Genomic DNA, 25,899 nt, shown 5'->3' with positions numbered 1-25,899 from the left:
TCAATTTCCTTACATACAGCAAGGACACACACGCAGCTCTTTGCTTGGGCTCTCATTGCACACATCGCTTTGTGACATTCCTGCATGAGTTTCTGTAATCCCAGCTTGCCTGTAGTTATGGAAAGTTTGGTTAGAATTTAGCTAACGGTCAGCATTCTCATTGCTGAAGTAGGAGTCAATAACAGTGTTCCTTTGAATTCACATAAAATCTGTCAAGCTTTGCCATCGCCAGTTATTCCTCAAGCCTCATTGTACAGCAGGCTTTCTGTCCACGATGGATTCTCTTCAAGGCAATATTAGTTGATTGGCAATCAGATCTGTCAAGGAGAGTCTCATGCAGAAAATCAACATACACAATGCGTAAAGCAGCACTCCAGCTCTAAGTACACCACAATAGCCTTTTCCTCCTCCTTATTCCACTGATGAAATGTTAACCACTCAGCAATTTAGCAAGGCACTTATGTATTAAGTGTGCATTCAAGGTGTTTGAGTTACTTGTCAGCTTTTTGTTTAGTTTCCCTGATATCAGCAAAATCCTCAACAAGCTATAGATCTGTTCTCTGAGAATTTTAAACAAAGATTGTTGCTTGGTTTTGCTGTATTTTAACTTATATTTTATATTGTGTCCTATCATGTCAATGCACTTCATCAGTGGCCGGGCTTTCAGCCTCTCTGCTCCCATTCTCTGGAACTCCATCTCACGGTCCCTTCGCCTCGCTTCCTCCCTCGCATCCTTCAAGGCCGGTCTCAAGACCCTTCTCTTTGATCGTGCCTTTGGTCTCCCTCCCACCTCTCTGGCTTCCCTCACCCCTACACCACCCCCCATCCCCCATGCTCAGGCCCCGACAGTTGACTGTTCAGCGCTTTGGGACGTCCTCCCGACGTGAAAGGCACTCTATAAATGTAATTTTGTTGTTGTTTTGTTGTTCACTGATAATTACTGTCAAGTGTAGTGACTGCTTTTTGTAGGCATTAAAGCAACCATTTACACCAAGAAGATTTCACAAAACAGTCATGAGGTGAATGACTGACTAGTCTGCATGACTGTTGGAATGGAATTAGCTCTTTCACAATGAAAAACGATGATAAGAATAGCTATTTGCAACAGCTAACTCCTGTTGCAGTTGTGTCATTTCTGATATTAGTTAACAAAACTATTCTCATAAGTATCAGTGTGAGAGATATTACTGACCCATGACAGATTACTGGTTTCTGACTCATAATTTTTTCATCAATCTATGCTGTTAGCTTGTCTGGCTTGTTTCCTCTGTATTATAAACCCAGGCTGCTAAGATAAATGTCAGGGTTATAAACTTATGTAAAATTAATTGGGGTTGTTGCTGCAAATAAACTATGCAAGTGTCCAGTTCAATTAAAGATATGAAAAAAATGGGGAAAAGGCAGGGAAATGGAATCAGAATAAATGGCTTTAATGGGTAGTTAGCATGGCATAGGCATAATAGACAGAATAGCCATCTTTACGATGGCATTATCATAATATTGAAATTAATTGCTCGATTGCTTCCTCCCTTGCTCCTTCCTTCCCTTCCTCCCTCGCTTCCTCTTCCACTCACTCACTTACTCATTCACTCACACACCCCCAACGCTCAGCTATTGACCTTGGACCTTGGAAGCATGAAAGGCCTGAATGTTGAATCTTCTGATCTTCTGAGTGTTCAAATTAATGGGATTGCAGGGCTGGTAAAAAGATATGAAAGAGTATAGGGGATGGTATCTGAAGGTTCTGTACAAAAGGTGAGCAAGACTGAGTTACCTTTATACTGTTGTATCCAACAGAAGTAAATGGGTGAGGAAATGTTTTTTTTCAGAAATTACTTTGTTGTGAAATTCAATCTTTTAGGTCAAGGAAGGGTAGTGATTATTATCAATATTGTCGCTATTTTATGAAGCAATGAATTTACAGTGGCTGACCTCTGAAATTTAGGTGAAAAATTCAAATTAAAAATAAAATATATTTTTCCATATCTGTGAATGATTTTAGATCGAATGCCCCTGAAGCTATCACCATTCTTTTTTATGCATATCTTCTCCCGCAATATATTTTGTGAAATATTGACCATTAAAAATTCGCTTCTCCTACCTGCCCTTTAAAATTGATATTGAAATTATTCCTGGCTTCAGAAAACCAGCATTTATGATGCCTGGGAAATCCAGTATTCTTGAGCCTTTCTTAAATTCTTTGGTTCCATCTTTGCCATTTCATTATTGCGAAAATACAGTCATGATATATGTTGTTTATCTCTGATTTGCATGCTGTGTAACAGAATCCCATATGGTGACATTTTTCAAGCAATGTCATTTCAAATTACATTACCAATTATTTTTAAAAAGACTTGCATGGTTATACAGAAATCCAGTTTTCACTCTATTCATAAACAGTTTGTTTTTCGAGTAAAGCTTATTTAATGGCTTATTATTGTCGTGTTTTTCGAACTTTCCCCCATGCAGGATTTTGGAGATGATGGCTCCCTGTATATAACAAAGGTAACCACAACTCACATGGGAAACTATAGCTGTCATGCAGATGGCTATGCAAAGCTTTACCAGACTCATATCTTGCAAGTAAATGGTAAGTAGATAAGAACTAATGTCTATGAACTGAATTAAAGTTCTGCTATAAAACATTGGTCGCTGTCATTTTAAGCATTTTCAACAGAAATAATTGTTTCAAAATTCCCAATGCAGTCTTTTGTTCCATTGCCTAATTATAGAATAATATTTTCAGCTACGCACAGGTCATAGGACAAGATGTCACGTTCAGAGTTGTGAAGGAGAATTTTAGGACAGACGTCAGGAAGTATTTCTCTACACAGAGGCTAAATCACAGCTGTAACGGATGCCTTAGGACACTGGACTAGTTTTAGGAACAGTTAAATGTTGTAATTGGAAAACGTCATCAGCAATCTGATGCCTCTGAGGGCGGCCATGTTTTGATCACAGGAAGCTAAAATGGCCAACATCCAGGTCATTAAGTCTGCACTAATGTTACTTCCTGTGCAGTGGTGACCCATTGGCCCAGAAGTAATCCATTTGAGCATGAGGGCTAATTGCCTCATGAGATGCGAGCATGCCAGTTGCACATAACTACAGTCAATGAGGTCCAGACTGTTACTATTAGAAACTAATCCGTACTAAGAAGAAACATTTTATAATTGGGCCTTAATATAACATTTTGATCATTCCCTCAGCCACTGTGGAGCAAAAATTCTATTTAGCATTGTGCACTTCACTTTTAGTGATGTCAACCTTTAATGGGATTTCCCACTCTTGTTCCTGACTGCAAATGTTATCCCTATATCTGAATATTCATTTTGCAAAGTTGGACAATATTCCAGTGATAGAATTTTAATCAGCTTTAGCAAAATAATTAACATACATTCCCAGCAATGAAAGAATATTTCAGAGCCAAAGGAAGTGGCCAATAGCCAGAGGTTAATGTAATTAATTTTGGTGTAATTATGCTAAACTAATAGACAAGTGAAGTACATTTTAAGGTGATTAATGAGGAGTGTATGGCCACCATTAAAATGAAAATCAATTTCAGCGTGAGTAACATTATGGGCAATAAAGAAAAAAAAGCACTTTGCTATATACCTTAAAGCAAAATTAATTGCAGCCTAAATTTTCTTATTTGCTTTTTACTTCTATTGCACTTGATCTCCGTTTTCTATTTTATTTCAATCAAATAAGCTTGACTTTTGCTTAATGTCTTAAGACCCTGCTCTTGACAGAGATTGCTAAACGTCAGAATTTGCAATTGTTGTGCCAGGCACTGTTAAATCCCACAGTATATTTGCACAGACATAAGCCTGTATTTTAGTGTTGGCTGCTGGACATTAGTTCAAACCGTCAATGAATAAATAATGGTTGTGAGGCTCCCTAATTTCTATGTGCCATCTTTACAAGTTAGTTGCTTTACAACACATAAGTGCATGGGTGAATTCCCCCATACTGTGACTTTATCTTATTTCAAAAAATAATCACAGACTATCAATGTTAAATTCTTCTCCTACTTGGTTCAAACACGGAGAAATAAAAATGTAATTTTGATTTGTGATGTTCCTATGTTTCACTAGCACCATTTAACATTGAGTTTCAAAGACCTCACTCTTCAGAATGTGAAGCATCAATTTCTTCTTGAAAATTTGAAAGATGTACTCTATGTAAAATTATGTAAAATATTTGAGAATCACTCATAGTGTTACTCAAAGGGCAACAGGAAGCCTAATATAAAAGAGACATAACTCATATTGCTGGAATTTGAAATTACATCATAAATAGAATAAACGTTTAGGGAATTTGTCAAAATTGTTAAACACAGCCTTCATTGTTGCAGAAAATTATCGATACAACAAGATAACAAAATTACTTTTGTATAACACCTTTCACGTCGGGAGACAATACAGCACGGAAACGGCATTCAGCTCAAATAATCTATGATGGTATTTTTTCTTCACAGAAGCCCCACCCTTCTTAATCTCCTCTCCAATATCCCTCCATTGCCTTCTCCTTCATGCCTGCATAAAGTTTCCTCTTCAACACATTGATGAAAATTCTGAAACTGTTTTATTGTAAATCATTTTAAGAACTGCAGAGCTACAGAAAACAAATTTGAAAATTAAGACTGAGTTCCACAATTTGCCATTTCTGGCTATTATAAATTCCTATGCAAATTTGGAATTTCCCCATGAATGATTCTGACCATTTAATAGCTCTTAAGTGACTTACAGGCAGTGCTTACATACTTTGCAATCTGTTTTAGTAACCTTCCATTTTCAGAATGACCTTTTATTTAATTAAGGCTTAAGACTCAGTACAAAGTATCAAAACACTCCAAATAATATACATGAGCCGCACAGCACTCACACAACCACTGAACCATACAGAACTATGTTACATAAAATATAGTTTCCTATCTTGCTGGCTTGCTTTAGTTCTCCTTCATTATAAACACCTTAGGGTGTTGGTTTCATATCGGAAGCATTAGCTAAATATCAGTCTGTATTTGACTGAAAAGGAGCACTGGAGTTCAGGTTTGACTAATTTGAACGACAGTCAAGGTTTTATGGAAATGTTGGTGAATGCACTCATTGTATAGATATCTCAGCTTTGCAAAATGTTTCAGACAGACAACTTACTTAGCTGTTTTAAGCAGATCCTCACCAGTTTCCTATGATATATGTTCATTGATGCCCAAAAGGTACAATTTGCGGTATTCCTTAATGTGTTCCTTAACTTATTCATTTTATCTTACACAAATTTATAACCTAAATTTTGTTCTGAGGTGTTTTGTTCAATTTTGCCTTCCCATGTTGTATCAGAGGGCTGAAATCTCCCTCTGTCAAAACAGTAAATTTTAGTGATCAGCCTGGCGGCTTCAGGGCACTAACCATGCTAATAATGGTTTCAATCAAATTGTTTCTTTAATGAAAATAAATACAATCAAATGTACATAGGACAATCTTACTTAAAGTATTGTAACAATAATTCTATGCTAAGATAGACAAATACAGTGACAACTAACTCAGAGATTGTGGAAGTAATCAGTTATCATCTCTGGGAGAGAATGCATTAGCTCTTTTTACCAGTGGCTCTCTCTCTCTCCGAACCTATCTACACTTCTCCCTTTAGCCCCCAAAGTCTGTACATGTAATGACTGCATCTTGGTACCAGTCACAGCAATCCATCCATCAGCTGCTCTTTATCAGAGACCCGACAGACATTTCTGCGCATTCCCAACCCCACACCCCAACACATACTAAAAGTTAATTTACTGGCCTAAAAGAGACTGGTTTTCCATCCTCCTAGGCAGAGGCCTATTGACCTGCTGAGAACACTTTTGACGGCAGCAGAACCAGGAACAATGCCAAAAGCAAAGTCACCCAACCTTGAAGCGTAGCTCACAGACTAATTTACCAATAAATGGGTCATAGCCATTGGAAAAATGCAATCACAAAAGTTCTGTGCCTTTGCACGGCCCCATCTAGCTATATACACCATGTTGTTATAGACTCCCAATTGTGAGAGGAAAAAATAGAAATCACTGGGATCTCTGGGGCTCCTCCATGAGCAATGCTCAAGTATGAGCATCACCGCTTGAGAGTCACTCCTAGTGCAGTAGGAGCCGAATATAAAACAGACATAACTCATATTGCCAGAAGCTGTGATTGAACGTCAATGCATTTAAGAGAAAACTTGATGCATACATTGAAAAGAAGGGATTAAAGTAGGTATAGAAGAGGGAAACAAGAGGACTAGGGGCTCATGTGGAGTATAAACACTGGCAACGGTTAATTGGGCCGAATGACCTGTTTAACTCTATGTAATTTTATGTAACTTTGTAACCCTGCATCTAGTTAAGAGCTAAGAAGAGTCACCCAGTCAGGCTAGTAGGTTCAGTGGCCAGCAGTATTGAGACTGAAACCCCCAATCTGCTCTCCACTAAATCTGCCTTCGTATCTACCTTTAACATAAGTTAGATCAATTTAGGCAAGACAAGAAGCCTATTTGTGTTTTTGTGACCTTCATTTATAAGGAGGTGTGTTTATTCCAATTACATAAATGCTGCTGTCATCTGAATAGCGACTGGAGATAAGATCGCCGATTAATTAGTTTAAAAAAACAAATTAGTTATCTTTTGCAAATGTCACCCACCAATTGATTTCCAATGGAAATATGTCAACTGTGACTGAGTATGTGACTGATCTGCCAATACTAATTCCTGAAGGAGAATTCCAAACTGATCATGATAAAATTATTGTAGTGTGTGTTCTCAAAAGAGCATTATGGAGTGAATGACTGAATTTGTATTGTAGAAATTAATTTTAAATTAGTTAAGACTATTTTGTAATAGATTCCAAGAAATTGTGCTAATTATCCTTTATAGTGAGTAATATGCAATATAGATTTCTTAAAAACCCTTGATATTGCTCTAAGCTATTCTTAGTAGAACATTATATTAAAAAATCTTCATTTATGCATGCTTGGTGAGGGCTTTGTTTCAGTGAATTGCACCAAACATCAACCATAGGTGTTCAAACATTGCTGTTGACTTTTGGACCTGAGCAAGAAACTACTGAAGGTTTACAGCAAGATTCTTCATTAAAACACAGTCATAGCGGTCTTTGTAACGCAGTGGAAAGATTTTGTTTCAATATATGTGGAATATTTTCTGATAAATAAAAGTTTCTTATCACATCTTCAAGACTCTTTGAGATGTCTTGAAGACGTGATGAGGCTCTATATCAAAAGCAAGGATTATTATAAAATCCGAGAAAGAGAAATTCCTATTAAATTACGACAATCATTAGACATTTAAAAAGTCACAGTTGGGTTTCGGTATCATATCTTCAAAAGAATACTGATGTGTCGGAAAAGATCCAGAGAAAAGCAATAAGGATAATTCTGGGATATAGGGCTCTAAAACATTCTTAAGAGAGGCCAACAGGACTGAAATTTTTAACTGAGAAAAGAACAATTGAGCGGACATAATCCAGGATTCTGATATTCGGAGAGGAATGGATAAAATGAAAAACTAATAAATTATTAAATTTGAAACCTGAATGTAAAACTGTAGCATATAAAAATAAAACTCACAGACAAAACTTCAACCAAGAACATTTTCAGAGTAACAGGAACATGGAATAACTTCACAGCTAAAGGAGTTTAATCTGATTGGTTTAGCATCTTTTTTAAAAAAATGAATAAACAGCTATTTAGGCACAAGACTGAAGGTTATAATAATACTTATCGAAATAAATTATTAAATTTATGTTGAATGTGATATTTCTTGAACATGATACTGGAATGACAAGATGTGAAGGAAGGCAATAATATATCAGTGCATGAGATCATTTAGCGGTGAATAATATGCAAAGTAAGATTAGATTTTATTCAGGTTACAATTAGAGTAGAGAGAAATTTTGGAAATTAAATTGGTAAAGTGGGCCATGATGGAGCATGTTTTGTGCGTTTGGAATGAATTGTCTTGATGGGCAGAGTGACCTTTTCTCATTCTGTAGTTTCTTATATTCCTAACATCCAGTCAACTTTCCATTGTCTGGTGTTCTGCTGCCCCAGCTGTGCCCTTTCCAGGGTTCTGTGTGCTCATAAACCACATTGTTAAGAGAAGTTACAAATAGGGGGAAGAGATACTACAGCAACACCTATAACAATTGCCCAAACTATGTTCATCTTATAATAGTAATTTTCCCTCCCTTCCCTCCCCTCACCTCCCTCCCTTCCCTCCCCTCATCCTGACCATTTCCCCGGTGCTCGGGTCCTGACCCAACTGTACAGCGCCTTGGGACGTCCTCCCGACGTGAAAGGCGCTCTATAAATGGAATCTTGTTGTTGTTGTTGTTGTTTTTATTGTATGCAATAATTCACAGAATAGTGTTAGGGTGCTTGAATCAGAACTTAAAAAAAATGTTTAATCATCTGATATTTAATCAGTTAAAATAACTAATTAAAAAAATAGGAGATTTGGTAACTAGGTGAGAGAAAGCAAACAGTTAAGAAAGATGTGTTCTGGCATTTTTAGAAATAGAAGTGCAGATGAGCAGCATGGTCTAGGGATCCAAAATTAATAGATCTTAATTCACAGGTGCAGAAGGCAGTTCAATAAAGCAAATGGGTTACTGGCATTTTTCCAAGAGGTCCAGAATATAATAATAATCTTTGCATTTGATATAGCGCCTTATCAAGTTGTTGAGACACCTCAACATGTTTCAAAGAATATACTGCAAAGTGAATTGACTTTATATTTTTTGGGTGAAAATTAATTTCATTTTTAAAAATTAAATTACTTTTTAAATAGAAAAGTAAAAACGTGGTGTTCCAAGTGTGGAGAGCACTAGTCAGAACTGGTTTAGAGTACAGTGTTCAGTTTAGAATACTAATCATAGGAAGTATATATTATCCTTGGATGGCATCCAGTGGTTCACTAGATTAATACTTGGACTACTTGGAAGGGTATTTGGTATGATGAGAAATTATTTGTATAATGAGACATGAGATTATATTCCTTACAGCAGAGAAGGTTAAGAGGCGCTTCAATTGAGATATTTAAAATAATGAAAGGAGCAGACAGGTTAGGTAGCGAATGATTTTTCCTTTTGGTAGAGAGATCCATTGCAGGGCATAAAATCAAAACAAAAATGGTTAGAAATGAGGGCAGGAGGTATTTCTTCACACTGAGGATCGTGAAGAAGTGGAAGACACTGTAAGCTGTAGATAAGGAATCAGTAGATATGTTTAAAAGAAAGATGTATACTTGAATAGTTGAGGTATTAAGGGGTATAGTGAAAGAGTATTGGGATCAAAAAGATCTGCTAAAACCTAATAAACTGATGGGACAGGCTTATTGGGCTGAATGGCCTCCTCCTATTTCTGCTTCCTTTGATCCGTTGAAAGTAGCCTTTCCCCCAGTCGCTGATCATTTCATTGTGCTCATCAAATAGAATTTACGTAACTAGAAACTGCCAAACGTTATGTAACTAGAAACTGCCAAACGTTCAGTCTGGAAACAGAGTGCACTGAGGCTAATAAGCCTGGTTTCTGATTAATTTGTAATTCCTTTGAATCGTGGATTCTGGTGGTAGTTGACCTTCTACACAAATGGAAGCCCACAGCTTCAAACATTTTGTAGTTGGTATTTGCACTGCAAAACTTTCCTTCTCCAGGGACGTGGTGTTAATTATTGTGAAGATTGCCTTAGAATCTCTGTGGCATGCTGACTTGTTATTTTTCCACTCCACACGTAGTTCCTCCAGTCATTAGGGTCTATCCAGAGAGCCAGGCTCGAGAACCAGGTGTGACCGCTAGTCTCCGGTGTCACGCTGAAGGCATTCCAAATCCTCAGATTACTTGGTTGAAGAATGGTATTGACATCATGCCTAAACTTTCCAAGCAGCTCACTCTGCAAGGTAATACCTCATCTAACAGTATATGTTAAGAGTTTTATTTTGCTGACCAAAATCACAAAGCACATGAATTATTTGGTTGTTGATATGATATGCCTCCTATACCTATAATAAAATCTCAGTGTAAATTGTAAATGGCACACCAACTATCTTTCTTTCATCATGGTTTATTGTACATTGATCCAACAGAGAGTTTAGGATGTGGCATTGCAGATAGCCCTGTGTAAATACTTCCAGTTGTTTTTAACTGATAGCAAAATAACATTGTGTTTTTACAAGATTCCGTTCCTTCGTACAAGAAATATGTCTCCCTGTGTAATGTGCATAGAAGAGTGTAAATACCTTATGTGTATTCAACAACATTGTTAAAAACATTAGTAGTAATTTGCTGTACTGTGGCATTAATACTCCTTTATGAACATCATCACAGATCATTGAACTGTTGTCACTTAGTTCTAACAAAAATAAAGCAAATAAAGTATTTGGTTCCAAAAGCAGATGGATAGAGTGGAAACTAAAACAGCTTATCTTGTTGCTATTTGAACATTGATCAAGCCTCATCATTCAGTTTGATCACGCATTGTTAGAAAGGATGGGTTCAAAATTGTGCTATTTCTAAATCCATTCTATTCCTTATTTAAGGAACATCAATAACATGTATTTTTTTTAAACACAAAACTCAGTCTTACTCAGTCTGAGTTATGCTGGTGCCTCAAGAATAAGATGAGACTGCTTTCCACACTCTCAAACATCATCAGAGGCTTGCAGAAGTCTTCAGACCTCACACATAGTAATATGAAATATAGCACTTAGTGGCTATAGTATGGTATTAACAAAGGTCTGGGAGTAGGACATAGCATATTGTCTTAAATGGACTATGATATTTGACATCAGATGTCCTGAATCATGTATACATAGTTTTATCCATATGACCATTTTGCCTTAGAATTTAAGATCACACAGAATTGTGGAAACTTTTTCAAATCAAGTTGTAATTTGGATGCCGGTTTCCACAGCTCTTTAAAAGAACTTAATTCCAAATTATGATTTCATGCAAGAACTATCCAATTTCTGTGTGATTTTAAATTTTACGACGAAATAATCTTGCGGGCTTAAGACCATAAGAAATCGCAAACCTCTGGAGCTTTGAAAGGGGAAGGAGGAGAAAATGTAAGACATTTTCTGTTAAAACAAAATATATTGAATATCACAATGATTGGTATATTTGGTAAAGACAAAATGCACATAAGTATAGCAATGATTTATGAACAGAAAGCCACTTAATTAGGCACTTGTGAATTATGTGTTCTGCTCAACAAATATCGTCAGCTTCAAAATAAAGATTATTTTAGTTCTGAATTGCAAAAAAACATTCTGTTATGAATAGATAAGGATGCTGATCCAAAACAGAGGAAACTGCAGTGATACATAAAACCTTGGAAAGTACTGTGCTTGACTACAAACTATGTCAAATGTGTTTCAATGAAAAGCTGCACTTGTCAAAGAATTTATTCTTCATTGCAGTATCACCAAGCAAGGTCTACCATTCTTTAATAAAGGATAATGATGTTAGAAAGGTTAAAATGACTTGTATTATAACAGAAAATGTCTTACATTTTCTCCTCCTTCCCCTTTCAAGGCTCCAGAGGTTTGCAATTTCTTATGGTCTTAAGCCCGCAACATTATGACTTGTATTTCAGGTCATGTCCTAGTGATATGGACACACTACTTTGCTATGTTGTTTGCTTGGTCAAAATGGTACATTGCAAAAACTGGGCTATCAGACAAAGTCAACTACATTGTAAGGAAGTATATTAAATTTATCTTCTTTTTTTAGCAAATGGTAGTGGGGTGCACATTAGTAATGTGCGCTATGAAGATACAGGAGCTTACACTTGCATTGCCAAGAATGATGCAGGAGTGGATGAAGATATCTCATCTCTTTTTGTGGAAGATTCGGCCAGGAAAACACGTATGTACAACCCCAATCTTTTGGTTCATTTGTTTGTTTATTCTTTGTTTGCATGATTTTTTTCACTGTTTCTATTGATAATGTGAAAGGCTGCTGAGATACAACAGGTTCTTGACCGGAGCAAAGGGAACCAAAGCAGAAACCCATGGTATTATTATTTGCTGATTGCTTGCAAAAAATTTACAATGTTTCTGGAAGCAGTTTGGTGACATTCTTCTGAGTGAACATAGTCAAGACTATTTCAGCATTCCTTTTGCGGTCTTATTAAGGTGAATTAAAAAGTTACAACAATGGATTATAAGGATCAAGTAAAGTTTGGATATCAACGTATATATCAACAACAGTTTACATTTATACAACCCCTTTCACATCATGAGGACATCTCAAACCACATTACACAGCTGCCTGGATATTCAAGCTGGTGCAGGAGGGAGAGTGGGGAGGTGATCAAAAACACAGTCAAAAAGATAAGCTTTAAGGTGGGTTTTAAAGATGTTTCAGTTCATTTTATCAAAGAAAATTGTAGATCTGAGCACTAATTGAAACAATGCTAGGGTGTCTCAGCCACTTATGAGCAATGTTCATGCTTAGAATAAGGCTGCCTATGTAATTCTGGGTAAGTAGAGCTGCTCTTCCAAGGTGAAGGCACTTTAGTTGGTGCAGAATAGATGGAGCTTTACGCTGCATTTTATCCATTGGAATAGTTTTGAACATGCTTTGAAGGAGGCAAGGGAGGGAGTGAGGTGAAGGGACTATGAGATAGAGTTCCAAAGGGTGGGGGCAGAGAAGCTGAAGGCCCGACCACCAACAGTGAAGAGGCTGGGTGAAGGGGTGTGTGGAGTTCGGCAGAGCTTGCTGAGCGGAGGGAGAACAAACAAGTCTATATGACGTTAGCTGGTAACAGAGATTGAAAAGAGTAAGGCCATGGAGGACTTTGAAGCCAAGGACAAGGATTTTGAACTCTATCCTCTGGGGGATGGGGAGCTAGTGGAGCCGGGCGAGGGTGGATGTGACAGGGTCAAGGAGCCTGGTGCAGGTGAGCACATAGATAAAGAGTTCTGATTGATCCGCACTCAGGAGGGCCTTGTTCTTGTTAAGGATGTTTTCCTTTACCCAGAACGCAATTCACAACTGGATTAAGTTTGCCATAAGGCCAGGGCACTGGACTAATTTAATAAGTAGCTTGATTCTGTGGTGAGGAAGACATTAGGGTGTGTGTTCTGGAAGGACAAGATCAGATGTGCCAAGTGTCCTCTTCAGCCAAAACAATCTTGTGAACTTATAAGTACTTGGTGTTAAGATTAGGATCTAAATTACAGCAATTAGTAATGGGATTCTTCAATACGGACTCCAAGTTGAAAATATAGATCCTTCCTATATTGAGTGTCACTGGTAAACTTATATTATTTATTTACTTCCAAGTTATCACAGTAGCTTGTTTTTTGTGGAAGGAATATTTCTTTAAGAAGATGTGTCCATTAATGGACTTACGGTTATAATTTGTCTACATTTTGTAAAGAAAAGAGGAAAGGAACAAATGATGAAAATCAATATTATTTGGGAGCTGATATTCTTAGTAAAATTCTACATTTATGAAGACTGCAAAAAACAGTGCTCCAATTTACTTGATCTGTTTTACGAATTTAAAATGCATTGTGAGCAATCCATGTCAGTTTCATCGCTGTGTAACTGCTATCCTCACCCGGCTCCACTGGCTCCCCATCACTCAGAGGGTACAGTTCAAGACCCTGGTCCTCACCTTCAAAACCCTCCACAGCCTTGCTCTTCCCAATCCCTGTAATCTTCTAATCCTCTGTCCGCTACCTCTACTCCAATCTGTCTGCTCCCTCCGCTCAGCGGGTTCCAGCCTGTTTCACGTCCCCCACCTTACCTGCCCCACTATTCCATTCCACAGTCCTTCTGCCTTGTCTCCTCCCAAGAACCGTCTCAAGACCCTCCTCTTCGACTGTGCCTTCAGTCGTGCCTTCCTACCCCTGTTTTTGTTGCCCTCCACCCCTCCCGACCAGTTTGGATGAGGATCCCAGACTGTCCAACGCCTTGGGACGTCCTCCTGACGTGAAAGGCGCTCCACAAATGGTGGTGTTGGAATTATGTCATTTCAGTCATCAACACTGATATCTCTCACCCTGATCACAAACGTTAACAAACCAAATCAATAAACGAATGAAGTTTCAGTTATTAATGATGAAGAATCAGAAATTGAAACATACAGTACAAAGGTCTATATTGTAATAAAACGACGCTGCAAGAAAGAACGGCTCAAGGATAATTTATATTGAGAATGTCAGAGAATAAAAAAAATCAAATAGCGGTGCTACTTACGTATTTTCACAATATGCTGATGCATATGGAAGAATTGCTTCTAGTGTTTTATTATCCTGATGTATTTTCACACAGAACACCTTACTTTTGACATTCATTTCCAAATTTAAACACTGCCTCTACCTAAACAGATGTTAAGCTAAGAATAATACCATCATACATTCTGCGGATACTTTAAGGCTTTCGTAGTGTGGAGCTGTTTAAAGTAACAGGTTTTTATTCACTGTTGTGCAGAAGGATAATTAAAGGCAATCAGATACATCATTACAATTCTTCTGGGACAGTGTAAATAGAAAAGAATAATTAATACTTAAGCCCTTCCTCAGGGATCGCTTCAAGAAATAACTATTTGATTTGCTAATGAACACCATATCAAAAAGAAAGTATTGATGATTTTAGTGTATGTTGGTTTCTCTTATGTTAGATTGGGGCAATTTACATTTCTGATAGTTTCCACAGAGCTGAATCAGTAAAACACTTCAAACAGTATGTACACAATGAGTGAACTCAGGATCAGCAAAGATATGCTTCACTTTCATATCCACTGCTCTTTAACCTCACGGTTCTGCTGTTCAAATTAGATCATTGGAATTTGCACGTTTGCATGTTTTGCTTGAAGTATTGCTTGAAGCATGGCGTATATTTTACTTGTCGTTCTATAGGTCTATTTATCAGGTGTGATGCCTTCTGCCTGGTGTCACTGGTTGTTCCCGTAACACACAGTGATCAGTGTTGCCAGAGTAACAGCTTTATAGTTATTGTGAGTAAGCCTCTCACTTGGAACGTGAAATAAAACCAAAGACGGTTTTGCAATGCAGGGAAATACACATCGCCTCAGAAAATATTCATCCTCTTGCCTCCAAAGTGACTTTAGCCAACAACAAATCCTCACTTTCAATCTCACTTTCATTTCTGTACAGTATAGCAAGAGACATAATAAAAGTGAACGTTCCCTCTATTCTCCAGTCTAGAAGATATTACAGGAGAATCCCATCATAGCACCCTTCGTAATGGAGCTGCCTAATGCACAGGTTTACTACATTATCTGGAAACGTGGTGTACCAAGGCCTGATACTAATTCACCAGCTTCCCACACCATAAAATTACCAACTACAAGACTGTCAGAATTCCACTAACCTTACTTACTCTGTGCAAGGTGCACTAAGTGGCATCAGCAGTGACTGACAAACTAGATGTCAGAGTTTCTCACACTCGCTTCTGCAGACAATGGGATTTCGCTGTTATAAGCAAACGTATTTGAAGCTTACATAAGCACAAATAAATTATTTGTGGGAATCACAGCCTCTTAATGGCTGGTTCAAGAATGATATAGGTGGAAGCTGAGGAGAAGTCATCATCCCTTCCCTCTCATATGGAGACTAATTACTTTAACGGAAGAGCTTTTTTTAAAATTTGACTGTTTTTGTGCATGGCTCGCAGATGCTGTAGCTAAACAAATTATCAAAGGAATCTACAAACGATTACTAACTTAGCAGCAATGAATGCTCAGCTGGGTGCCTGGCACATTTCAGAAAAGCCATAGTGTGCTCAAGCTACTGAAAACCCCATAACAATAGAATTTTGCGTGATTGTTTTGGAGTGTGCACTCACTTCCTGGGGCCGATGGCACTTGTGTTTTTGTGCAGTGCTGTTCTCTAACTACAGACATTTCTAAGACACATGTGGTTCCCTCCTTAATGCAGATACTCTATAAAACACCATGTCTAAATGGGTCCTTTGCTCTGCTTGTGGTGTAATTAAGAGTTTTACATCATAAAAATTTTCAATAAATTAAGATTTTGTCCCGGTGGCAGAAATAAACGTTTGCAACTTAAATTCACGTGGTCGTTGTCAAAGTGAAACCTGCTGGATGTGATGTGAATTGATTTTGCTTTCAGCAACTGTAGCTCTAAATGTCAGTGTCTTATACAAGTATTGCAACATATTGTTCTACACATTTCACTTCAGATTTTCCTTTAGTTTCAGATCAGAAAAACGCAGTGCACTTTATTCATATGCTTTTAGTTAGCACAACGAATGCATCATGAAATGCCACAAATTTCTTCTCATCTTTAATTTTCACCAACCTGCACTCCGCTGCCAGTTTGTTGTTTCACATTGAATCCTGAGGCCATGGGTGCCATGGTAGACATATTTCAGTTCCGTGCATTTGATACAGTGCTTTAGCATGTTTTCAAAACATGTCAAAATGCTTCACAGGATTTATTAATAATAGTCATCATTGCATTTCCTCTTGTGCCTTACATTCTGGAGGACAACTCAAAACACTTCACAGGATTTATTGGGCATTTTGTTAGCAAACTCAGCATCTCCAACAAAGTAGCACTACATTGGCGTGTCAACCTGGACTATATGAGTTCAATATCCCAACATAGAGCTTCCAAGTCCCAATTTGAGGCTTGAACCCATAACATTCTGATTCAGAGGTAAGAGTCCTACCTATAAACTGAGGCAGGCTAACATCCACAGACATGGAGTCAATTTCCACATGTATGGGGATGACATCCAACTCTACCTCTCTGCCTCCACCCTCGACTCCAGGACCACTGCTGTCCTGACAGAATATCTGTCAGACATCAAGTCCTGGATGAGAGCTAACTTTCTACAGTTGAATGTCAACAAGACTGAGGCTCTCCTGATTGGCTCCCGTCAGCTCCTCCACACCTAAGGCACTGGTAGCATCAACATCCAGGGTTTCACACTGCACCGCACTGAGCCAGTCCGGAACCTTGGCATTTTGTTTGTCCTTCAACTATCCTTTCCGCCCCACATCTGTGCCATGACCCGCTCTGCCTTCCCCACCTCCGCAACCTCGCCTGTTTCCGCCACTCCCTCTTCGCTCAGGCTGCTGAAACTCTCACCCACGCATTTACCACATCTAAACTTGACAGCACCAACTCCTTCAGTTTCTCTGCCCTACCTTCTGGAACTCCATCTCACAGTCCTTATGTCTTGCTGCCTCCCTTGCCTCCTTAAAAGCACTTCTAAAGACCATCCTCTTCGAGCGAGCATCCTAACCTCCTGCTCGAGTCCACATCCCTGACTGTCCAGTGCCTTGGGATGTTCTCCCAACGTGAAAGGCTCTATACAAATGTAAATTGTTATTGTTGAATGTTAATTAGAGCACAGAAATGCCCCACAAACAGACATGAAGTGAATGACTAATTTTATCTGGGGGATTGTTGGCCAGGTATTCAGGCCAGGGCATTTGGTAAATCCAAATTTAGATTTACAGTGTATTCTGATCTTTTAAATGGTATTATATTGCAAGATCACAAGATTGGTTTGGATGAAGAAGGCACTTCAGCTCATCAGATGTCATCCCTCCATAATACTCAAGCGCAGACAAGGAGACACGTCTTTAGGCAGGGTCAAGCTGAGGGTATGCTGTCGACAATATATCTTAGTGCTCATAAGTTTTCTGAAATAACATGCTGATTAATTTGTCTGTCATCACTGTACAATGCAGACAGAGCCATTCATGACGTGCTGATGTGTTCTGCACTGGAGATGGGCAAGTTGTTTCTGTCAATGGCAATACTGTTGAACATTGAGCAGCTACGTGTAGCAGAGGGAACCAAGGAAGAGTCCTGCTGGAGATGTGCAGTTTCCCACCAAATGTGTAGCACTTGAGAGACATCTGCTAGCAATTAAACCAATCAGCATGATTTCTAGATTGAAAATGAACATAGAACAAAGCAGCTTGGGCCATAAAACATTGCTTGTGTGTCTAACGTTGATTTTCGCATTTTCTGACAAAACAGACCAGTATTGCTCCTTGCGGATGATTCAGTAGATTAGAACTTCATTCAGTCAACAATTGAACAAAGAGAGATGAGTTCATATTCAACCAAAATCAACAATCTGTTTCACAACGTACAACAACAACTTACATTTATATAGCACCATTCATACGGGGTAGCATCCAGCTTTACGCGCTTAATGCCTAATGCTGATCGACAGCACAAAATTATCCAAATTGGGCATTAATTGGAGCATTTTGTTCATCAAAACACAAGGATTGGTGCAGCCAAGGTAACCATCGTACTGGTGAATTATAGGTTTACAGTTACTGTGTTGGAGCAGCGAAAGAGGAGAGTTTGCAAATACGTACTTGACTCCATAAAACCTTGGAAATCTATGACACAGTGGGAGGCCATTGACACATCAATTTAATGTCAGTATTTGTTCCTCCAATTAATTGTCTATTCTAATACCAATTCCCTGCTCTTTCTCAATAATACCCTTCTTCTGCTTATTTAATTCCATATTGAATGTTCCAATTGACTCTTCTCCAATACCTAGCTCTGGCAAATCATTTCTTATTCTGATAATCCTCTTAGAGGAAAGATCTTAACTTTCCCATTCATGCTGCTAGTTATAATCTTAAATTCAAGGGTCTCATGTCCTCGAATCATCCAACAACCTACCCAGCCCTGTAGCTCAGTTGTTAGAGCACTCGCCTTGCAAGCGAGACATCTGGTTCAATTCCAGACAGGGTGAAACCTTGAGTAAGTTTCCACATGCCTATTAATAATCCCTCATAAAAAAACAATAATAAATTGGTCATTTTCAATCAATGACTGTTTGTGGGACACTGCTGTGCGCAATTGGCTGCCGTTTTTCACCCACAAATATATGGTCAATTCACTTTACAGTCTATTCTGTGAAGCGCTTTGAGACGTCGAGAAGACGTGAAAAGCGCTATATCAAATGCAAGGATTATTACCAGTGTTGGTTCCTCACCAATTATCCTATCATTACCTTAAATACTGCCATTCCATGTGAACTACCTTAAGTATGTTCACACACTCTAAATACATGCTGGTAACTTATGGATGAGTTATGAAAACAATAATAATCCTTGCATTTGATATGGTGCCTTGTGAAGTCCTGTAGCTTAGTGGTTTGATTCCCGGGCAGGGTGAAACGTTGGGCAAATTTCCTTGCTCCAGACTCCTCTGTTTACCTAGGAGTAATAGTAACCCGGTTGCTTGTGGGACACTGCTGTGCGCAATTGGCTGCCGCGTTCGCCCACAAATATACAGTCAATTCACTTTACAGTGTGTTCTGTGAAGCGCTTTGGAACGTCCTCCTGACGTGAAAAGCGCTATATCAAATGCAAGGATTATTATTATTATTATTATATGCTATGAAGCGCTTTGAAACGTCTCGAAGACATGATAAGGCATTATATCAAATGCAAGGATTATTATTATATTATTATCATGTTGTAGAGATGTCTCAAAATGCTTCACATGTATACTTTGGAGGTGTGACTGTATTTTGTGGCTGAAATGCAGCAGCCACTTTGTACACAGCGATGTTTCACAATCAGCCATGGAGTGAGTGAACAATTTTACTTGGTGGATTGTTGGCTAGAACACCAGGAGAAACCTCCTCCTCTTTTCACATAGTGCCATGGAATTTTTAATATCCACCTGGACAGGTAGATAGAACCTCAGTTTAACATTTCATCCAAAGGACGGCATGCCATCTTAGACTATGTGAGTTGGAACTGATTCCTGGCTGATAGTTTGTCACAAATCATCAGTTTTCCTCACAATGAACTGGGTGATCTGAACCACACGGAAGACACTGGACCTATGAAGCGTTATATTACAGCTGACACTTAAGTAGGAAAAGATTGATAATACTCTGACTGCAGTTGGATCAATATCTTCAATAATACGCTCTTAAGAGATACCATCAAATTGAGATAGAATCTCACACAGAAGCAGAGTTCAAATGTCACACCAAGACACATGTGTCATGACAGTTACTATTAGCAGATTTTAAAACATGTCATTAGTAGCAGCTTACAAAGAAGTAACAGACTTTTCTTGATTTATCGATGACACTGCTGTTTGTTTGTAAAATTACGCATTTGTAAGCAGTTGAATGAAAATGTGTGAGGAACATTATGCTTCTTATCAAGCTCGACAGGCTGAATAGCCTCCTCCTATTCCTGTGTTCTTCCAAGTTCCTGCAAATAGATTTACCTCCAAAATTTGCACTGCTAAGGATTTTTGTATTGCTGAACGTCCTTCACACCCTAGCACCTCCATATCTTTCTGATCTCCACCTACCCCCCTCTAATGCTCACAACCTCTCATCAGCTAACTCAGACTTGCCACACAGCCCCTGTATCACTATTGGTGGCCGAACTTTCCGATTCTAATTCCCTATCCCCTTAAACACCCTCCCTCGCCCCCTCCATCTTGTCCCCTCTCTATCTGTCTTCACAGCCCATTTTAAAGCCTCCTTCTTCAATCTTGTCTAGGATCACCTTCTTTTCCCCTGTCTCTCCCCCTCCAACTCCTTCTAAGCATCCATCCTGCCATTATAGAGCACTCTGAGATGCTGAAATGAAGGGCGCTATACAAATGCAAGTTGTTGTTGTACCAATCTGTTACCTAGTTTAAAGTTTATATAGATTTTGAGAGCTCTGATCCAGATGTATTTTAAATTTGTCTCCTACCAGAACAAGAGATCAGCAAACTAGACTTGATATTCATTTGTTTATCCTTCAGTGAGCTGACATTTCTCAGGTTCATAGAAGTTAGACCTTTGCCTTTAAAAAATGAGTGCAGAAGTTTGGAAAATAGCCTTCAATTCAGATTTCATTTGGAAACCAATGTTCATGGAGTTGCGGAGGGGAGGCATTGTGTGTTATTTTGGAAACTTAGCTTTCAAGTTAATATTAAATTTAAGATTGCTTTTCAAAGCATCTCATAATCTTAAACCATACTTTTTTTTTGGGGGGGAAGCTGGAATATTGACATGTGCAGAAAGCCATCACCATGCTTAAGAGTACCTAAACAGTTCTAAATACAATGTCATATTTGGAACTCTTTGGATATGGAAATTTCTCTGTGTCTGGACTGGAATGTGCCCTCTCTCCTTGGAGGGATACACCTGCTTACCTAATTCCAGATTGTATTAGGCACAGGTTGATGAGGTCCAAGCTTTAGGGACCCCCAGGAGTGTATGACAGTGTACTGCTGGTGTTTAATCAGACAAAACCACATAGCTTTCCATTGGGAGCACTGTCTGACAAGCTTCCTACTCCTTGGACAGCTAAGAATACCTTACCTGTTAAGAGTTTCGGCTTGCAAGATGTAATTGTGTATCAGTGGTTGTAAGACATAAGAAATTAGTCCTCAAATGGACGGGTACAAATTACAATATGTCAGAATTGTGGTTCTAAATTATATCACTTTTACACCCAGCAAAGTAATGTCGCTTGCTATTGAATTGAAAAAAAATCTATCATTGAGAGAAGTAATTTTGTGAAAGTCTTTTGAATTAAATTAGATTTCTACTTTTGTGAAATTGAATCAAATGTAGTTTGGGAGATCTATAAATGTTAGTAAATTATTTCCGTATGAGTACGAGTTTATGCATCTGGTCACTGGCATGCTAGCTTTAGATGTATGGACCTATCTGTATAACATTAACCAAAGACTGTAAAGCTATTACAGAGATTAGAGGTGGATAGCCCCATCTAATCGCACATTAATGGAGATTACGGTTCAATGTGAATTGCCTGACCTACAAAAGAAAAATAACATGGAGTGTTTCTTCACATGATGCACAATTATAAGTAGTTGACAAACAGGATCCATGAGCAGCAAAGAAATAAAACACAATTACATTTAGCAATTTTTCCCTTTTTACTATCTCAAAAATGGATTCTATTCATTTTGTCAGAAGCTGCTTATTTTAGTGGCTATTGTTAAGCCCGAGGATAACTAAGAGTCCGGTATTGAAGTTGTAAGGGAATCTTTCAGTCCAATGTGGACTGTATTAAGAACATAAGGACATGAGAACATAAGAAGTGACAGACGAAAAAAGACCAAGGTCCATCTAGTGCACCTCCACCTTCCTGGCAGTTGCATGCACATATGTCCCAAACTACCTATTTACTATATCCCAAAATGTTATTTCCTAAAAGCAAGCTATCTAATCTGTGATTGAAAGAATCAACACTGCCTGAGCAGCCTGTCGTGATCTATAATGTCTTGCCCTTGTAGAATCTTAAAGACAGCAATCACGTCACCTCTCAATCTTCTCTTTTCTAGCGTGAACATGCTCAATATACTTAGTCGCTCCTCATGGTCCAGTTCTTCAATTCCCTCAATCATTTTGGTTGCTTTCCTTTTGATACTTTTTTGATACATCCGAACATCTGGTTTGCTTTACACACTGCCACAGAGCACCGTTGCAAGAGCTTCAATTTATTGTCAATCAGGACTCCGAGGTCCTTTTCATTTTCCATACATATTATTTACTTCCGTTCAAATAATAGTCCCTTCCGTGATTTTTTTGTGCCTACGTGAAGTACTTTACATTTCTCCACATTGAATTTCATCTGCCACCGATCTGCCCAATTCTCAAGAATGTTCAAATCTTCCTGTAGCCATTTTGTTCAGCTTCGCAATCTACCACTTTCATTAGCTTGGTGTCATCAGCAAACTTAGCCACTGTGCTTATGACTCCTAGTTCCAGATCATTTATAAAAATATTAGATAAAAGAGGTCCCAAAACAGACCCTTGTGGAACTACACCGGTATCATTTTCCCAGTCTGATGATATTCCCTGTACCACCACCCTCTGGGTTCTTCTGGTCAACCAATTGCATGTCCATTGTAATATACTTCCACTGATTCCTGCTTTCTTTACTTTCAGTACCAGTCACTCAAGAGGAACTGTATCAAAGTCCTTCCTGAAATCAGATATACAACATTCACAGCCTTACCCTTATCAAGTTCCCTTGTCACAACGTCAAAGAAAACCAGTAAATTAGATTGGCAAGACATTCCCTTCATTAACCCATATTGGCTATCATTTATGGAATTATTTCTATCCAAATGCTCCATGATTTTATCCATAATAAGAATCTCCATAATTTTACCCACATTAATAATAATAATCCTTGCATTTGATATAGCGCTTTTCACGTCGGGAGGAAGTCCCAAAGCGCTTCACAGAACACACTGTAAAGTGAATTGATTGTATATTTGTGGGCGAACGCGGCAGCCAATTGCGCACAGCAATGTCCCACAAACAGTCGTAGATTGAAAATGACCAATTTATTATTGTTTTTGGTTCTTTGGATGGATTATTATTAGGCTCTGTCTGGAGTAAGAAAACTTGCCCAAGGTTTCGCCCTGACCTGCCTGGAATTGAACTCAGGTCTCTCACTTGCAAAGCGAGTGCTCTAACCACTGAGCTACAGGACTCCACATTGGCCGTCAAACATACTGGTCTGTAGTTTCCTGGGTCACTTGTGTTACCTTTCTTAAAAATAGGAGTAACATCTGCCTTTCTCCAGTTCCCCGGCACCTCTCCAGTATTCAATGATTTTAGAAAGATTTGTGCCAGCGTTTCTGCGACTTCCTCCCTTAGTTCCTTACGGATCCTCGGATGCAATTAATCTGGCCCCTGAGATTTATTTACCTTACGTTTACACAGCTGTTTGACAACCATGCTGGTAATGATATGAATAGTGTCGCAAGTATTCTCTGCGACATCCTTGAGTTCGCTTTCCAGATCAGATAGGTTACCCGTCTCTTCCTTGGTAAAGACTGATACAAAAAACACGTATTTAGCACTAAATAAGTGTTAATTTAGCATTGTGTCTTTAACATTATTAAGCACTGAAGCACAAGGTGCTCAAAAACTATCAAGCACCTTGGTAAAGACTGATGCAAAAAACTTATTTAGCACTAAATAAGCACTATTTAGCACTGGCTGAGAAACATTGTTCCACTTCTCAACTCTTTCCGACTCAAATCTTATTACAACTGGTAACAGCTGAACTAAAGACAGTAATAATAATAATAATAATCCTTGCATTTGATATAGCGCTTTTCACGTCGGGAGGACGTCCCAAAGCGCTTCACAGAATATACTGTAAAGTGAGTTGACTGTATATTTGTGGGCGAACGCGGCAGCCAATTGCGCACAGCAATGTCCCACAAACAGTTATAGATTGAAAATGACCAATTTATTATTGTTTTGTTTTTTGGAGGGATTATTATTAGGCTCTGTGTGGAATAAGGAAACTTGCCCAAGGTTTCGCCCTGACCTGCCTGGAATTGAACTCAGGTCTCTCGCTTGCAAAGCGAGTGCTCTAACCACTGAGCTACAGGACTCCACAACATGAGAAAATGAGAACATAGGTTTAGATTTAAGAAGGGCGATTCCAGGAAGGTTTTTATTTATTCAGAGGGTAATTAATGACTGGAATAGGTTGCTGGGAAGGGTGGCAAATTAATATTGAATTTAATATTGAATTTAAAATGAGTCTAGGAGTCTTAAAAAGCAGCTTGATGCTGTGATGGGAAGAAAGATGATAGGCTAGGCATTCTGGACGGATGAAATCAGATGGGTCGAATAATCTTATTCATCCAAACCAATCTTGTGACTTTGTGGAAGTACAAGATATTCTTTTAAATTAACGTGACAAACTGGCATTCAATACATTTTACCTCATGCCTACGAGAAAGCCCTCAAAGCAGTGCAACCAAGAAACCAATTTAATTCTGGCAATGTACAAAGCCAGTTATTGAACATTTGGTTTCAGTATACTCTTGGCAAGCCAGGTGAGCAGATTCTAATTCTAATTTCTTTTAATGATCTGTTAATAAGTTACCCTTCCCAATAAAGGTACAATCTGTCTATGATTAATGTTTCCTGGCATCAGTTAAAATTACCAATAAAAGTATCTCTGCTTTGCTTTAATGATTCTCATTATCAACGGGGAAACAATAACATTCAAATGTAGAGACGCAGCAGAATCCACTTAAAGGGCTTTTGTCTCACAATTCTAAAACATTGCAGGATGCAGTTAGAATCTGCTGGCATTAATTTATTTCCATTTGCAAAGAAATAGCAAACTTTTTATATTTTGTGATTTACTTACATCCTCTTACCTTTCATTTAAAAATCAGCTTGATGGTGTGATGGGAGCATGAGAGGGCTGGCATTCTGAAGGGATGCGGTCATATGGGCTAAAGGACCTTTATTATCCAAACCAATTTTGTGAGCTTGTAAGTGTCACTCTGTTTGAAAATTATTCTCTATAAATTACAATTTACACCCTGGTAACAAGTAACACCTCCCCCTCCTCCAGAAAATCGATAACAAATATATATTTACATACAGTACTGACATTAACTTACAATAGTTTTAAGTATTGGTCCCTCTACAATCCCAAAATCCCACCTAGACTTAGCCTCTAAAATAAGTTTGTCTCAAAATTTAAGAATGTGCACATTGTGGAAAATTTTTAAAATCTATTTGAATTTGGAAGTTGGTTTACGCAGTTCTTAAAATGACTGAATTTGAAGAATGTTCCACAATTCTGTGCATCTTAAATTTTAAGGGAAAATAGTCTTACAGGTCAGGACCAAGTGGAAATTCTGGTCTGTGGCTATTCTAAGTTATTCCTGTTATTATCAGACACATACATTGCTGCGGGAAGCGAGACACCTGGATTCAATTCCAGGCAGAGCAAAACCTTGAGCAAGTTTCCTTACTCCACACGCCTAATAATAATCCCTCCAAAAAACAAAACAATAATAAATTGGTCATTTTCAATCCACGACTGTT

General features: G+C 38.4%; 1 protein-coding gene across 3 annotated transcripts in view; it reads left to right on the top strand.

Moving 5' to 3' along the window:
• Positions 1-25,899, top strand: part of fstl5 (follistatin-like 5) — a 297,390-nt gene that overhangs the window by 236,863 nt on the left and 34,628 nt on the right. For all 3 annotated transcript variants that reach the window (XM_007899184.2, XM_007899183.2, XM_007899185.2), the window contains 3 exons: positions 2,470-2,590; positions 9,786-9,947; positions 11,782-11,916. In XM_007899184.2, the coding sequence (XP_007897375.1) occupies positions 2,470-2,590; positions 9,786-9,947; positions 11,782-11,916 (418 nt within the window). The remainder of the gene's footprint in view (positions 1-2,469; positions 2,591-9,785; positions 9,948-11,781; positions 11,917-25,899) is intronic.

This window comes from Callorhinchus milii, unplaced genomic scaffold (genome assembly GCF_018977255.1).
Source record: "Callorhinchus milii isolate IMCB2004 unplaced genomic scaffold, IMCB_Cmil_1.0 Scaffold1, whole genome shotgun sequence".
In the NCBI taxonomy this organism is placed as follows: Eukaryota; Metazoa; Chordata; class Chondrichthyes; order Chimaeriformes; family Callorhinchidae; genus Callorhinchus; species Callorhinchus milii.
The sequence above is the reverse complement of the archived record's forward strand: the minus strand, read 5'-3'. Positions and strand labels throughout refer to the sequence as shown.